The sequence below is a fragment of the Ascochyta rabiei genome, chromosome 6, assembly GCF_004011695.2.
Source record: "Ascochyta rabiei chromosome 6, complete sequence".
NCBI lineage: Eukaryota > Fungi > Ascomycota > Dothideomycetes > Pleosporales > Didymellaceae > Ascochyta > Ascochyta rabiei.
The window spans coordinates 167392-182368 of NC_082410.1; the positions used below are offsets into that span (position 1 = coordinate 167392).

Below are 14977 nucleotides of genomic sequence, written 5' to 3' on the forward strand. Positions count from 1 at the left end.
AAGGAGTCTGACACGAGAAAGGATTGAACGAACGCAACAAAGAGGATCTGCCTCGGTACTCACCACTGATGCATCGTGCTTTGTTGTCCGTGACTTCTGGGTCATCAACAATCATGGCTAGACAAAGAGTCTTACACAACACCGTCTTAGCTGAGACAGCATGACACGATATGAAGATCCATGAAACTGGGCAACCGCGCTGGTGTTCTACTCACGATACCGACTACTTTGTTCCCAGTCCTATGCTTACTTCAACAGGCTTAATCACTCCGGCAATGGTTTTTGAGTAGTGCTCTCAAGACGACATGGCGGCAGCTCATCGACGTGGCGGCAAGCATGCCGTCAAAGATGAGGATCTCACCCATACGAAATATGACCACTACACACGCGAGGAGCTTCTTGCGGCTGTGAAAGAGGCCGGCTGCTACGTCAAAGATGACAAGAAGAGCACCATGGCCAGAAAGCTTGCTAAACACGATCAAGATTTACAATTCTCTGCCAGGAGAGCGGCACAGGAGCAGAAGGAGAAAAAGGAGAAGAAACAACAAGAGCTCAAAGACGCGGCTAAGGCAAAGAAAGATCGGAGAAGAGCGAGAGGGAAGCGCAACAATGACCGAGGCAGAAGGCGCGAACATGGAGAAGACGTCAGCTCCAACTCCGAGGACACTGTTGATGCTGATGAGCAGGACAGGTACGATGCACAGAAGCTTACAGTGACTGGTGGTGAAGCGCTCAGCGACGAGACGTGGGAGGATACTGCTTCCGAGTCAACAATCCAGTCCAGAAACCCACCCATCGAACCAGAATGCAAGCTGAGGCTGTTTGAATGGTCCTACATCGCCATGCCACCGAAGTCCCAGCTGCCGTGTGCAGGGGAAGAACAGTTTCCGAGACAGCTCACGTACGCGTCTTTGAAGCTTATCACGACACAGACCCGTGAGAAGATTACACTTCCAGGCCTGAAGTATCCAGCAGGCGTCGATCCAGATTACGTGCCTGTTCTCGACCCATGTACACGGGCTGCTGTGCGTCATGGACACATGATCGGCCTTCTGGCTCACGCGACAATCGAGCCTGCATCCACATGGGCGTCTCGCACTCTCGTCCAGGGCTGGAACGGGCGCATGTACTTCTCCCTCCCACTGCGCGATGATGTGAAGAACCGTCAACTCATCGATGTGTACCAGAAATGGAATCTTGGGAACATGAAGTTACTACGCTCGACGCCAGGGGCTGTAGATCCAAAGGCAGACCACCGACACAGATTTGCACAGCGTCTCACGAATAAAAGGAAGCAAGTTGCCGATGTGTATGAAGCGTGTCGATGGCGGCCGCTTGCGGTGAGCTATGTGCCGAGTTACCTTGATTGGGAGAGAGGGATCAAGAGTGCTTCTCTCACGCATTTTGAGAAGTCGATCGATAATCTGTACTACGTTCGTTTCCCGGGCTGCGATCTCCCGCACTACTACTTCTGGGCAGGGAAGAGCGAATCGAGTGATCCTACGACGCCAAACACGGCTTGGACGGTATCATTAGAGCAAAAGGTCAACACGCAGGCGGTGGCTACTGCCAATACACCTCCGTCACAGGCTCCGTTTAGGATCAAGAAACTCAGCACGGTTTCTTCGCTCCGCCACGACTCACCCGGTCACCCAGGACCTGATGCTACACTCTCCTCTATTGAGATCGATCTTTGCACGCATGGGCTATCAGCTACCCTCGCCAAGCACAAAACATTTGCCGTCTCTACTGGCAAAGCGCAAGCTTGGAACATCTTCACTGAAAGGATGCCCGTACTGTATCCCAGTGGCGAGCTACCTGATGCCCCTCCTGTCAAACCAACGCAAGACATGTGTGTTGCTGAGAAGATCGCTGCTCTCCAGCTTGGGCGTGGCTTCCTACCGTTCAACGGCGAAGAAAGCTGGACGAAGGACGACGATGCTGTGTGGGATGTTGTCTCTGGCGACAGCAACACATGCAATGCAGAACTAGAAACTACTTCCTCAGCCGGGACCAGCTCGATTGAAGACGAAGTAGACGCTCTTTACCGACGCGATAGCATGGACTTTCTGCCACGCACACAAGACAAACGCATATACGACTGGCTCGAGCACATCAGCTCTGCCTACTCACCAAAGACAGCCCCGCTCTCGCCGACTGTCAAGGACCCGGAGCACATGCCAGAGCCGAAATCTCGGTTTTGCCCTCCAGACAACGCGGACACAGGGCCCACGTGTCCGTTCTGCAACGTAACCTGGGGTTCACTAAAGGACTGGGAGAAAGCAGAGCACATGCTCTCCCACTCCCACATTTCCCCCATCCACACCGTCGCAGCGCCCTCCCTTATCAATGCAATCGGTGTAGGTGCAAAGCGTCGGCATAGTCTGCTCAGTATCACAACGCTTCGTTCCTATCATGCCAGGGGAAAGGGGACAAAGATGCTAAGGATAGATGTATGTGCTGATTTAGCTGAGCGATGGGCGAAGCTAGGCAGGAAGGATAGCCCGTTCACGAAGGAGGTGAAGAGGGTGAGGGCGCTCGAGAGGATATGTAGTGTGGATTTGGTGTTCGAGCCTGAGTTCGAGGGGGGAATGGAGGTGGAGAGCGAAGGGAGTGAGTGGTTTGGGGATGATGAAGGAGGAGGGGAGGAGGAGTGTTTTTGATGCGCAGCAATATGAAATGTGCTTTAGAAGAGGGCGCCAGGTGTAGCTAAAACGGAGATTGGAAATAGTATCTCGATGTATTGTTGGTCGTTGAGGGTAAGCGATGGCTGTTCAGTTCAGGCACTAGCGCCAACGAGGCATGGCCGCGGGAAATAGCGGCTGAATCACCCTCAAGCAGCTGTCGTGCCTTCCTCCACCTGTCATCGCCCAGGCATCAACACGCGCGATCTCTTACAGATCACAGTTCTGTATGCGAAAGCCCAGAGACTTTATATTTACGGCCTAAACTCACACTTGACTAAGCCGCTTCGTAGCGTCCTGAGCTTGCAACGTATACCTCCCAGCATCCCCACGAGGCCGATCGAGTCTTGCGAGGGCGAATTACAAGAGACGCCTCGTTCAGCTCCAGTCTTTGGACCTTACGTCTCGTCTCGTCTCTTTCACCGGCCTGGGAACCGTATAGAAACTTCTCGTGGTCGCAACGGATTTGCGTACAATTGAGGCAGTTTCCCCACACCAAACCCAATCGGGACATCATCAACACCGAGCACCTTGTTGGAGTCGACATCTGACAAACCATCGAGCACGTCAGATACGTTGCAAATATGCGGGGCACATCAGTACTGCCAGCTTTGTTGGCTTCTATCTTCTCTGCACCTAACATCCTTGCTTCAGAACAACAGCCATTCGAATTCGGAAAGATGTCTGCACCACAGTACACACTGCCTTCTCTGCCATATGCATATGATGTACGTTTCGATTATACCGGATAGGCTGGCAAACAGCAAGCTCATATGACACAGGCATTGGAACCCCACATCTCCGCTCAAATCATGGAGTTGCACCATGGCAAGCACCACCAGACATACATCACGAATCTTAATGCTGCCCTCAAGACCCAAGCCGAGGCAGTGCACACGTCCGATATCACGTCTCAGGTTTCTCTTCAGCAAGGCATCAAGTTCAATGCTGGTGGACACATCAACCACTCTCTCTTCTGGCAGAACCTCGCTCCAGCGAGCTCTCCTGAAGCAAAGAGTTCTGCTGCTCCCGAGCTTGTCAAGCAGATTAAGGCGGTGTGGGGTGACGAGGACAAATTTAAGGAGGCATTCAACGCAGCACTTCTGAGCATCCAGGGCAGTGGCTGGGGCTGGCTCATCAAGGTCGAGACCGGAAAGGAGCAGAGGCTTGCCATCGTTACGACGAAGGACCAGGACCCCGTTGTTGGCAAGGGCGAAGTCCCGATCTTTGGCGTTGACATGTGGGAGCATGCATACTATCTCCAGGTAAGCTTGGTACGCCTGTGTTTACACGACTAGACTGACTTTGAACAGTACCTGAACGGCAAAGCTGCATACGTGCAGAACATCTGGAATGTCATCAACTGGAAGACCGCCGAAGATCGTTTCCTGGGCTCGCGCGCAGATGCTTTCAAGGTCCTCAAGGCTTCTATCTAGGTATCGAAAGTTCATAGAAGGGAATGAAACTGCACCTTAGTCTGCATGCAAGATTCTGTGTCACTGTGCAACACACTGACACTCGGAGTACCGTGGTGTCTTTAGCGTGGCGAACTGACCAATCAGGTGCTCTCCTGAAACATGCTCAAAGGGACGCATTCGCCCTCAGCTCTCAAACACGCAACAAACGTCCGTGACCTTCAGCAGCCGTTCAAGAACGCGAAAAAAGCCCTACTATTGACAAGATCTCATCCTATCAGACTTCCTTCCGACCACTTTATCCTCGCTCATCATTTGAAGCTCAACTAGATTCACCAACTCATCTACAAGCCATCACATCATCAGTCACCATGTGTAACGGCAGCTCAACTCGCATCAGTCAAGGCGGCTCAATCGCAGTTCTGCGACCGACACAGCATTTACGACGTTCCAACACAGACGAGCTGATGTTATTCTTCCACAACCAGTTCTCCACCGCAGGCACAAGCGTCGAGTTCCAAGGCTGGGGCGAAGATGCACAAAGAGATAGACACTGGGTTGTCATTCAGTAGGTTCTACGCTCCGTGTGCTGGGGTGGGTTGCTGATCTAGCTCGTAGCCGCGACGGCGACCTTTCGGGCTGCGAGTCTCCCGTTCAGACTCGGCCGTTTTACTCGTTCGCGTTGGACTCGAGCGATGCTTCGACGATGCATTTGCCGCGCAAGTTGGATCTTGGCGTTGGTGATGCTGGGATCATCGGGCGTAGAGTCTCGGTGATGACCGGGTCGACGAAAGGGCCGTTGACGGTCGCTGAGGGCATTATTGGGTGGAATTGAAGTCTCTGCATTGTTGTTATCAGCGTTGGCGCTGGGTGTCTGTTGCTTTTGTTCTGAGCTTTTCTGCGCTTCGTTTTCGTGGCATAAGCGTGCTGGTTCCATGTATGTTTTAGCAGGACTGCTGTTTCTATACTATTCAGTCAATCACTGCAATTGTTGATCGTACCACTCTCAGGACATTCATCGTAACTTTGTGACGTTCGTTACTCATACAGCTGCATGGATTGACCCATGATGGTCTCGTAGTCGCTTGAAGAATTTAGTCACTCTGCTAAGCTGACGAGTGGATGCAGTCCGAAGTCCCAACAGACATGACATCGTTAAATCAGCTACAAGCAGAGAAACATCTACAACATCTGTAGATAATCGTCAGTAGGATGGCCTGTTTCACTACTCGCTGTGCACGTTCTCCAATATCCTTCTCTGTAACGATCGACACCCATCCTCCCAAGCCGTCCACGCTTCGGTCTGCACGATACGCCCATGGCCCTCCAGAAGAAACCTCTTCATCTTGATCGCGACCAGCATACTAAAGAGTAGACAGCCAGTGCTCGTGCTCCACCTCAACCATTTGGAATGCGGTCGACCCATCGAACTGAGATCATTGAGCACATCGTCGTAGCATTGGACCAGATCGGGAGAGCCATCAGAGAACCCAGCAGGCTTTCCCAGCTGATCAAAGAAGCGGTGGGCGATTGTGTTGTCGATGAACATACATTCCTGTTCGTAGGCGTCTTTGTCAGAAGTGCCTGCGACGTGCGTGTTTGGAGTTGACGTGGGAGCTCGACTGTCACTCATAGGCAGACTCGTGCGTGTGGCAAGTGTGAGCGCACTGATTCCATCCCATTCGTACAGCGGTTTGTTGCATGCGTAGCATTTGTCTCGATGTGGGCCGTCGCCCGTGGCGAGCCAGATGAGGCAGCGGTAGTGGACCCAGTGGTTGCAGGACGACAAAGGGAGAAATGTTGAGGGAACGCTGGCTTTGTCCCACTGCAAGTTACAGATCACGCACTTTTGTCCTGGGTGAGGCGGCTGATTGTGACTGCTTGTATCTCGCAAGAGGACATGGTCAACATATTGGAGTAGTGAAGGTAGAGACCGCGAGGTTATCTCAATCTCTGGCTTGATCCGTGGTTTGGTAACTATTTCTGCGCTTGGGTCTGTGGACTGGTCTGTGTAGATGTTTGATAGAGCCTTTTTCGTTGTAGAAGCTGGTGCGACTGAACGAGCTGACACAATTGATATTGAGTCTGTAGGAGAAGGTATCGCTGGCTCTGAGGATGGCGACAGGCAGGTCAGAGCTGCATCGGCAAGGGTTCGTAGGGAAATATTCGTGGCGCTGCTTAAGCGCATCATGGCCTTGGCTTTCGAGTCTTTGGATGTAGATAGTGGCTTGGCAGTGGTAACATTGTGTAGTACGGCGCTCGCTAAGGTCGTGCCTCCGATCCAAGGTGAAGGTGAAAGTGTGTTTGAGCGCGCACACGCTTTTTCACAAACTACAAGTCATATCTGGCAGCCACGAACCGAGTTACTTGACAGCAAGTAGGATGCATTTAAATTCGTGTCGTCATTGCTCGTGAAAGCTGGATTGTTGCTTGCATTTGCAAGAATGTCATCTGCCCTAACAAGGCATACAGAGTAAGGACACAAGTCAAGAGATCTCAACCACTGAAGGCAAACTTTTGATAGACTCGCAAGTACAAAGTACAATGAGTAAGGCGATGAGCGTCACATCAAGATAGTGATGGTTGACCTGCGTAAAAAGCTCGAGAAGTCAAATTTTAACCTTCGACCCTCGACAACATACGGCACTGAAATTGCCTGTCAACATGAACTGTAACAGTGCGAGAGAGTAGGCTTTATGGTTGGAGCCTGCACAAGATGCGCTTTCCTAATTCGGTCGGTTATCGGACCCACTAAATCCATGTCTCGCACATCATTCGCGTGACAACTGACGACAGATTGCTTTGTCAACAATACGCAGCAATTCCGCTTCAACGACAATATGTTCAACCGACTTATCCGTAGGACTAGTATCGAAGCAATATTCTGCGATGACTGTTAAACTGACACCTAAGCCTCTAAAAGTAGCTATAGTAGGAGGCGGCCCTGGCGGCCTGGGAACAGCGATCGCACTCTCAAGGATTCCCGATGTCGAAGTTACAATCTACGAGCAAGCCAGTGTTCTGCGCGAGGTTGGTGCAGGAATCAGCATTGGGCCGAATTCTTGGAAGGTGCTGGAGCTGCTAGGCGTGGCGGATGCTCTGAATAGTGGTCATCCAACATGGACAACACTGAATCTGTAAGCATCGTTGGACTGATCGACGTAATACAATATACTCACCCGAAGAAATGATAGCAATGGACGATCGGGCGAAGAGCTGCATCGGCGTGAAAAGCCGAAAACCGAGTCTGGATATGCACCCATCCGAACACAAAGAACTAAGCTGCAGTCTGCGTTGCTCTCTTCTATCCAGCCTGGAACGATTCAGTTGTCGAAGAAGTTGGCGCATGTAGTCGACCTAGGGGATGCAGGTGTACAATTACATTTCAAAGACGGCACCTCTGCGATTGCCGATCTCGTGGTCGGTGCCGATGGTATCCGCTCGGTGTGTGTTCTGCTTCGATGAGATTCCCAGCTAATCTATGTGCAGGTGGTTCGTGACGCCGCTTGGCTGGACTATGAAATCAAGTTCACTGGCACTACCATCTGGCGCACGCTGCTGGCCTGGGACGACGTGAAAGACCTGGATCCACGGTTCGAGACCACAGCTTGGTGGCATACGCCAACTACACATGTGTACTTCTCACCTGTAGGTGAAGGGCTGTGGGAAATTGCTGCGAGAGCGTGGCATGACCCAGCAACTCACAGTGCCAGCAAGGTCAGCTGGGGCGTGCCGGTTGACAATGCGCATGTGGAGTCACACTTCACAGTATGAAACTTGCCGATCACGAGAAACAAACGCTAACGTAGGCTCAGGAGTATCTCCCCCAAATTCGAGAGGCGCTGGCACGTGTGCCCCAGGGAGGCTGGCGTGAGTTTGCTGCTTTCGCCGGTCCTGAGCTGGACACTCTTGTGGCATGGAACAACAAGGTTGTCCTTGTTGGCGACTCATCACACGCCCTATCTGGAGCTTTTGGGTCTGGCGCCGGCTTTGCCATGGAAGATGGCTGGATCTTGGCTCAGTCGCTGGCGCATTACAACAATGATCTTAGCAAGGCACTGCCACTCTTCGATCGAATTCGTTTGTCATACTATGCGCGTATGTACGCACATCTGGCATCTGAAGCTACGCGACGGGCGAAGAACTTGCAAGTTATCGGCAATCCCTCGTTCGACGAACGAGTGGCTAACAAGATTATTTCCGACGGCGGTGCAGATATGTCTTGGATTTACAACAACGACATCGAAGCCACTTGGAAGCGTGCAATCGAAAAAGTGGAAGCGCAGCCGTGATTCGAAGTAACATGTCCTAGGCTTTCACAAATTGCCATTGAGCCCTGGAATTGCAGAAACAGGGTTCTTTTTGCACGCTGCTGGCTATGTTGTTTTCGAGTTTGGATTTGGCGTGCCACGACGAACCAGCCTTTGGCAGCGTGCTAGTTGGTAGTTGCATCACGCAGCAGCGTGTGGTGCGCTAGTTTGGTAACGATGAATATTGTGAATGTTCGGTACCGTCTTCAATGCGCACACAATGTGATCGTGTTCTCGATCGTGAGTTACTCGCACTGTTTCTGTCCACGTTCTTACAAACCATCACCACGTACGTCCCTTGACCAGGAAAGCTCACAGCAATGCACGGCGCGCTTTTCACAACCCCCGTGCCAATATCGCTTCTCGCACCGGGCGACAAAAGGTGCAACATATGCTATGAAGCGTATGCTGAGCCTCCACCATATGGCTCCACTCACAAAATCAAAGGCGGAGAGTGGGCAGTGCGCGTAGAGCTGGTGGCTGACATATCCGGAACGAAGCAATGTTGTGGTCATATCTTCGGCCGGCGCTGCCTAGAAGCCCACCTTCGATCTTCAGGCCCTTGGAGAAGACAATGTCCTCTCTGTCGCCAAGCCTGGTTTCACGAGTACCAACGTCCAGTTCGAGGCGTACCACGAGCCCCTCCAATGCGGCCGCAACGCCGCAGCGAAAGGATTGTACGTTTGCGATCGTCTGCACTGAACAGTGAACGTCGCAACAGGTCTAGAAGCCCACAGCGTGAGACCGCTCGAGCGCATGCGCGTCAACGAATGTCATCGTCGGAGCCTATTCAGTTCACAGAGCGACTACACAGGCATCTCAAGATCGAGGAGGGAAGTGATGAGGTGGGACGTACTTTGGAAGAGGTTGAACAAGCGTTGGGGGAGTTCTATGGCCGACCTGGACTCTCGGAAGACTAAGTAATTCAAGTATCCCTACTATTGTTGTAACATCTTTTTTTCGTACACGAATTTATGCCCGGCTCTTGACCCTCTTTGCTGGGCGTTCTTCACCTCCCTGGGTAGCTGCCTCACCCCTTCTTCTCACCATGGCGAGAGCTTCTTCAAGAAGCACTTTCTCTCCCAGCCTGACCTCAACAGCCATACGGTGTCGACTTGTGAGGTCAGATTTCTGCAACAATGCTTCGTCCTCTTGTACTGATGTGGGAAACTCGGCTAGCTTGTCGCTCAGGATTTGGATCAGAACTGTGTTCGCAATCTCATCCCGTTTTCGCTTGTCTGCGACTGCTTCCGGTTTGTGCTTTCTAATGATCTTCAAAGCATCTCTCAGCTCTTCTTCGAGCTCTGGAAATTCACTCAGCTTGGCTTCTTCCACTAGACGGCCCTCCTCATTGGGTGCGCCCGACTCCCGCTCGATGATGAAAGGTTCCTCGTTCTCTTCTGTGTCTATCTCGACGCCCTATGATCAAATCAGAATCCAGTTTGTTGCAGTTTTTGAGACAAACGCTTACCATTGCTGTTAGATCAGATGGCGACATGCCTGTAGCGGTGGCCAAGGCTTTTGCAACAGTCTCACGAGACACCTCGACTTCGTCGTACCTACGGTACTCCGGTGTGACATATCCGTAACGTCTCAGCACCTCGGATGAGGGCATGGCTCCATAATAGTTTAATATCTCGGTCCCGGTCTTGACATCAGCGCGAAGGCTTGTGACCTCGAGGTTATCGCCATGGTTGACATGGGCCTTGAGCAGCATAATCAGCACACGTCCAGAATGCCGACCAGTATCGATACTTACATTGAAATCAGCGTTGGCATTGAGGATGTCGGCCATGGGCACCATGCCCAGCATCGTTTGCGCATCAGTGTCTACCACCCAGCCATCTTCATCCTCTTCAGAGTCATCTTCTTTGTTATCCAAGTCAAATGCGTATGCCATGATTGTACTGCCCATTCGATGCGCTAGGCTCAGCAATTCGTCTTCTTTGAGCTGATTGCTGCCTGCGGGGTAAAAGATCGAAGGGTTCTGTAAAACTACAGGGACGATGCGAGAGCGCAGTTTTTCATCACTGGCTTGCTTTCCAATCTTCTCTTGCGTTAGAACGGTCGCATTCAGCTCCTTGAGTTCAGCTTCTGACCAGAACATGGGCGTGTCGAAGGTGGTCGGTAGGACATCCAGGTAAGGCTTCCAGCGAGACGCATCACCTTGCAGGTGCTCGTATAATAGGATCAAGATCAAAGATTCCCAGGGGTCGAGTGGCTCTGTGTCTTCCTCCTCTTCTTCGAATGCAGTCTCGAAGACCTTTGGCAATTTCTTTGGAAGGTCTGAGGTTTCAACATTGATAATCGCAGACCGGGGAATCGTGAACAGAGTACAGTCTTGCGGTATATCTTTGGTTGCCACTTGTTTTTCTTAGTGACGAGAAACCTGCAATCATTGTATAGACTTACCAATGCCTCTACCTGCGCCTTGAGACCTCAAGTCTTGAATTTCGACGAGGTCATCTCTGAATTCACCACCGACCGATTTGAACCAATTTAAAAAGTGATCTGTCGCAGCTTTGAAGTCTCCCATGTCTACAAGATCGTCCAGAGGGTCTAGACAAATGTGTAGCAACGTCCTCCCAGTGTATTTCTGATTGCGGAAGTAAAGTTTCTTCAGTAGCAGAAATGCACGCAAGTCCTGCTCTAGATATGCGCGCAGTAACGACTGCGGTCTCTCGATTGTTTTGAAGTGAGGGTTCGAGACAGCTGCGAATCTAAGATACAAGATGAGTGCTGTAGGAACAAAATGCGCGCCGAGCTGTGAGGGAGGAAAGTTTCTGCGCTAACATTGAAAGCGGACTAGATCGAACACGAAGCTGTCAACGCGACACCTTCACAACCACCACTCGCCTCTTCCTCTTATCAACTTGAACTACTTTTGAAGCACACTAGACGTGCATTGGCGTGGTGGATGCGCTTTACGTTCTCTTCGAATCTATTGCTGCTACATATGCACCGGAAATCGCGGTACAACAGGGCGGAGGAACTTCGTCATCGCATTCGCGCTTCAGACGCGCTCATATCCACCGCGACTCATACAGTGCTTCCCTGATCCTTTCCAAAGCCAGCTCCGCCTCTCCCAGCTCGCGCCTCGCTTGCTCACCCTCCAGGTCCAACGACGCCAGGTGGTTCAACGTCGATTCGATATCACCCAGCATCTGGCGCCTTGCAGCGTTTGGCGCAGGGAACCACTCCGTTCGACACAAGGGACAGGTATGGCTCCACGGATTACCACCACGTATGTGATGTTCTAGACAGCGGCGACCGAAGATGTGCTTGCATCGACCGCGATTGTGGATTTGTACGGGATATTCATCTTCGTCTTCAGGCAGGTCTGGGTGCACGCAGTCCTGCGGTTGATCAGCGTAGGGGTGATGGCAGACGGGGCACTCGCTTTCCGCGCCCGCAACAGAGACTTGAGTGAGCTGCAAACCCACCGTGTTTTCAGCGAGGAAGTTGAAGATTTGGAACTCGGGGATACGATTGGGCATTTTCGTTGAGGGTATGTAGGTTTCTCGTTAGCAAGTCGATATTGTGGAATACGCAAATACCTGGAAACACTTGACGAAGTGGAAATACAATTCAATATGTATTTCGGCGACATTCCTCATCTCGGTAGATGTTCGGTGATGGTTAGTAAGTCCACCATGGAAATGGTGACGGTCGTGTAACAACAGAACGTTCACACTGCGTCACCAACGACAGCGAACTGGAGCTCGCATCATCTCACGCACACGTCGCACCAGCTAAGGTGCCACGCGAAGCCTCGTCGCTACAACCAGGATCCGTAACTGCCAGCTACCAAGCCATGTCCGTCATGATCCACGCACATCAACACCACCACACCCCCCACACATCCGAACCTCACCAACTACCACATGAATCTTCACCATGCCAATATGCAGAAAAGCGAACTCCCTACGCTCGCCACGTTCCTCGCAGGCAAGATAGACGACGACTCCGTTCTCCACCTGACCCACACCGGACACTGTACTAACTGCTCAATATGCTCGCACCCCATGTGCGACTATAAGACCACATGTCGCTCCTTCCATGCCAACCACAAATGCTCTGAGATTGCATGCTGCGAGCCTGCTGTACGCATAAGGGATCGAGATTGTAGCCACGTTGTCGGGGCAAGATGTGTTGTGGACTATGTCAGGGGAGGGAGAGAAGGATATCCACTGCATTATATCGAATGGTTCATACCGATTGATCGTGGTGTGCTCGGGATAGTGTTTTGAGAGAGAGAGAGAGAGAGAGAGAGAGAGAGAGAGAGAGAGAGAGAGAGAGAGAGAGACGGTCGTGGGGGGGTGGTGCAAGAGCCAGGATATAGTTGGCCAACACGAGTTGCGACTGCAACTCCGAAGCAGCGAATCAACCGTCTGCGCCGTGTCGAACAACACGGAAGAATCCAGATCCTCAGACGAGATCCTAGGAACCGAGCGGAAACTGCTTCGCCGTTTTTTTTTTAGACTTGTCTAGCCTACGCTGTGGATGGGCTGCTTCGTGTTGTCTTTTTACGTCGTTTGCATTTCACCTTCTTTCTCTAGTCTTTCTTTGTTTTCTTTGTTTTCTTTGTTTTCTTTGTTTTCTTTGTTTTCTTTGTTATTGACGCTAGATGTGCGATGGCTATCGTTGGTATGATGGCCAGTGTGAATCTGCCGTGGAACGAATACGGCATACTATTGTGATTGATCAGGAGTTCATCATCAAGCTGTATGAGCTCGATAACCCCGAAAGTGCCGCTTAGGTGTCGTCGAACAGAGAGCTAGATCTTACAACTTGCGTTCGATCTTTCGAATTCTGTATATCTCTTGTGTGCATACATCATCACCCGGCATCTTCAAAGACTGCAGCTGCAACCCAGCCCTACTGAAAGCGTCCGACCGCCATCCATCTCTTCCTAGCAACCCCTTCCGTTTCATTTCTTCAAATAAGAACAGTGCCATTCTGTCCAGTGATCAATCCAGCTTCCCCGGGAATAACCGTTCCGTTCTCAATAGCCGCAGCGTGGCCCCTAGCAAGCATACCATAGACAGGCAGGTACTTGTCGAGGAAAGGAAGAACCTCACCAGCACCAGGAGTCGCGCGCCAATCGCGCATGAGATCACAGACGATGGAGAACAGGCTGACGAGCTGAACACCGGCCTTCTCCATGCGGGAGTTGGCCGTGTCGCGGATGAGCTGCGTAGTGGTGCCGGATCCTTCGATGTTGGCAAAGACTGAGTATCCCTCTGCGCGGAGAGATAGAGCGAGGAATGCGGTGCAGACGTCCGTGACGATGCCGGCGACGATGATTTGCTGCTTGCCCGAAGCTTTCACGGCGGCGCGAAACTCAGAGTTGTCCCAAGCGCTGTTGATGGTTAGTTGCTGATTCAGCGAGGACAAGATTGCCCGTACTTGACCTCGCCCTGACGGCGGATGAGAGGAGCATCTGGATACATCTCGAGCATCTCCTTGGGAAGAGGGCCGTTGGGACCGGTATCGGCAGATGTGGTCATGATGACGGGCAAGTCAAAGAGCTTGCCGAGCTCAGCGTGAGCCATGATGTTCTCTTTGTAAAGGGTGGGGTCCCAGTCACGAGCAAGCTGGTAGAGTCCGACTTGGAGATCAAGAATGAGTAAAAGCTGAGACGTTGGTCAGTGTCCCTCCAAAAGGATCTGGGTCTGGGGGAAGTCAAGACGAACCGAGTTGTTCTTGTCGATGCGCTCCCACGGTACAGCTGACAAGTGTTAGACCTGTTTCCCTGTGAAGTTTGACGATGATGAAACGTACCCTCACCGCGGACGGCGCTGAAGAGGCTGGAAGCCAAGAGTGCAAGGCTAGTTCCGAACTTCATCTTGAGGGTAATTAAGCAAGCAGCTGAATCCAGGGAAGCTTCTCTGTCGAAGTGGTGCGAGGACGGCGTGATGGAGTTCTGGCAGCCGCACAACGCTCTCTTTATACATCCTCAGCTGCTCGCCTTACGGATTCAACTCATATCTGCGACCTTCCAGAGTCCAGCCAAGCTGCAAAACTGACCTCAGATCGGCGAAGCTCAGCGTATTCGTCTACAGTGGGCTTGTTCGTGCGATGCTGCTGCCGTCCGATTGGGTCGACACGCCTGGAGATTGCATCGTGGGTCCCGCAGCCTGCAAGAAGCGGTTTCCATGATGATTTGGAAGACCTGACCGAACCTGACCAACCTGTCGAAGGCCGGAGGCCCAGCATACTTGTCTACGATTGGCGGACTCTTGCGTATGAACGTCGTGCAATGGTCGGTTAACAGACCCGTCGCAGTCTCACCGTTTTCGGACCGGCACAGAACGGCTATGCTATTGGTTCTGAAGCGAGCAGAAGCAGGGCTTGAATACGACTCCCTGCACCTAACGCAGCATTTAATAAGCCATGACTGTACACAGACTCGCTCTGGTCTCCAGGATGGCCAGACAAGATCTGTCTAGCGCATGCCCCAGCTCTTGGCATGCATGTAAGCAGACCTGTGTTGTTCATCAGCATCTAACCATCGTGCCTAGTCGCAATCAAGGAAGCATCGCATGTTAGCGAATGCAGCTCGTTT

The 14977-nt window shown here is 51.8% G+C and overlaps 8 protein-coding genes across 8 annotated transcripts, besides 2 other annotated features; 4 read left to right on the forward strand and 4 right to left on the reverse strand.

Annotated features, from left to right (window-relative positions):
- Positions 1-305: 305 nt before the first annotated feature.
- On the forward strand, positions 306-2663 carry EKO05_0003934 (Glutaminyl-peptide cyclotransferase; the record flags this gene model as incomplete). Its single annotated transcript, XM_059636275.1, has 1 exon — positions 306-2663. The coding sequence occupies one exon, from the start codon at positions 306-308 to the stop codon at positions 2661-2663; it is 2358 nt and encodes a 785-aa protein (XP_059492258.1).
- A 605-nt stretch (positions 2664-3268) lies between these two features.
- Positions 3269-4120, forward strand: EKO05_0003935 (Superoxide dismutase; the record flags this gene model as incomplete). Its single annotated transcript, XM_038938940.1, has 3 exons — positions 3269-3412; positions 3467-3949; positions 3998-4120. 3 exons carry the CDS (start codon positions 3269-3271, stop codon positions 4118-4120), a joined length of 750 nt encoding a protein of 249 aa, XP_038799759.1.
- Positions 4121-4470: 350 nt separating this feature from the next.
- On the forward strand, positions 4471-4934 carry EKO05_0003936 (uncharacterized protein; the record flags this gene model as incomplete). The annotated part of the gene is made up of 2 exons (XM_038938746.1): positions 4471-4667; positions 4718-4934. The coding sequence occupies 2 exons, from the start codon at positions 4471-4473 to the stop codon at positions 4932-4934; spliced, it is 414 nt and encodes a 137-aa protein (XP_038799760.1).
- Positions 4935-5324: 390 nt separating this feature from the next.
- EKO05_0003937 (uncharacterized protein) lies at positions 5325-6287 on the reverse strand (the record flags this gene model as incomplete). The annotated part of the gene is made up of 1 exon (XM_038945447.2): positions 5325-6287. The coding sequence occupies one exon, from the start codon at positions 6285-6287 to the stop codon at positions 5325-5327; it is 963 nt and encodes a 320-aa protein (XP_038799761.2).
- A 701-nt stretch (positions 6288-6988) lies between these two features.
- EKO05_0003938 (Salicylate 1-monooxygenase) lies at positions 6989-8391 on the forward strand (the record flags this gene model as incomplete). The annotated part of the gene is made up of 4 exons (XM_038938806.1): positions 6989-7236; positions 7294-7543; positions 7589-7867; positions 7915-8391. 4 exons carry the CDS (start codon positions 6989-6991, stop codon positions 8389-8391), a joined length of 1254 nt encoding a protein of 417 aa, XP_038799762.1.
- Positions 8392-9381: 990 nt separating this feature from the next.
- On the reverse strand, positions 9382-10945 carry EKO05_0003939 (Ribosomal lysine N-methyltransferase 4; the record flags this gene model as incomplete). Its single annotated transcript, XM_038938920.2, has 4 exons — positions 9382-9828; positions 9881-10114; positions 10169-10773; positions 10822-10945. 4 exons carry the CDS (start codon positions 10943-10945, stop codon positions 9382-9384), a joined length of 1410 nt encoding a protein of 469 aa, XP_038799764.2.
- Positions 10946-11432: 487 nt separating this feature from the next.
- On the reverse strand, positions 11433-11906 carry EKO05_0003940 (RING-type E3 ubiquitin transferase; the record flags this gene model as incomplete). Its single annotated transcript, XM_059636276.1, has 1 exon — positions 11433-11906. The coding sequence occupies one exon, from the start codon at positions 11904-11906 to the stop codon at positions 11433-11435; it is 474 nt and encodes a 157-aa protein (XP_059492259.1).
- Positions 11907-12657: 751 nt separating this feature from the next.
- Positions 12658-12715: a tandem repeat.
- Positions 12716-12970: 255 nt separating this feature from the next.
- Positions 12971-13025: a tandem repeat.
- Positions 13026-13347: 322 nt separating this feature from the next.
- EKO05_0003941 (uncharacterized protein) lies at positions 13348-14257 on the reverse strand (the record flags this gene model as incomplete). The annotated part of the gene is made up of 4 exons (XM_038939026.1): positions 13348-13771; positions 13819-14045; positions 14106-14140; positions 14194-14257. The coding sequence occupies 4 exons, from the start codon at positions 14255-14257 to the stop codon at positions 13348-13350; spliced, it is 750 nt and encodes a 249-aa protein (XP_038799765.1).
- Positions 14258-14977: the final 720 nt, after the last annotated feature.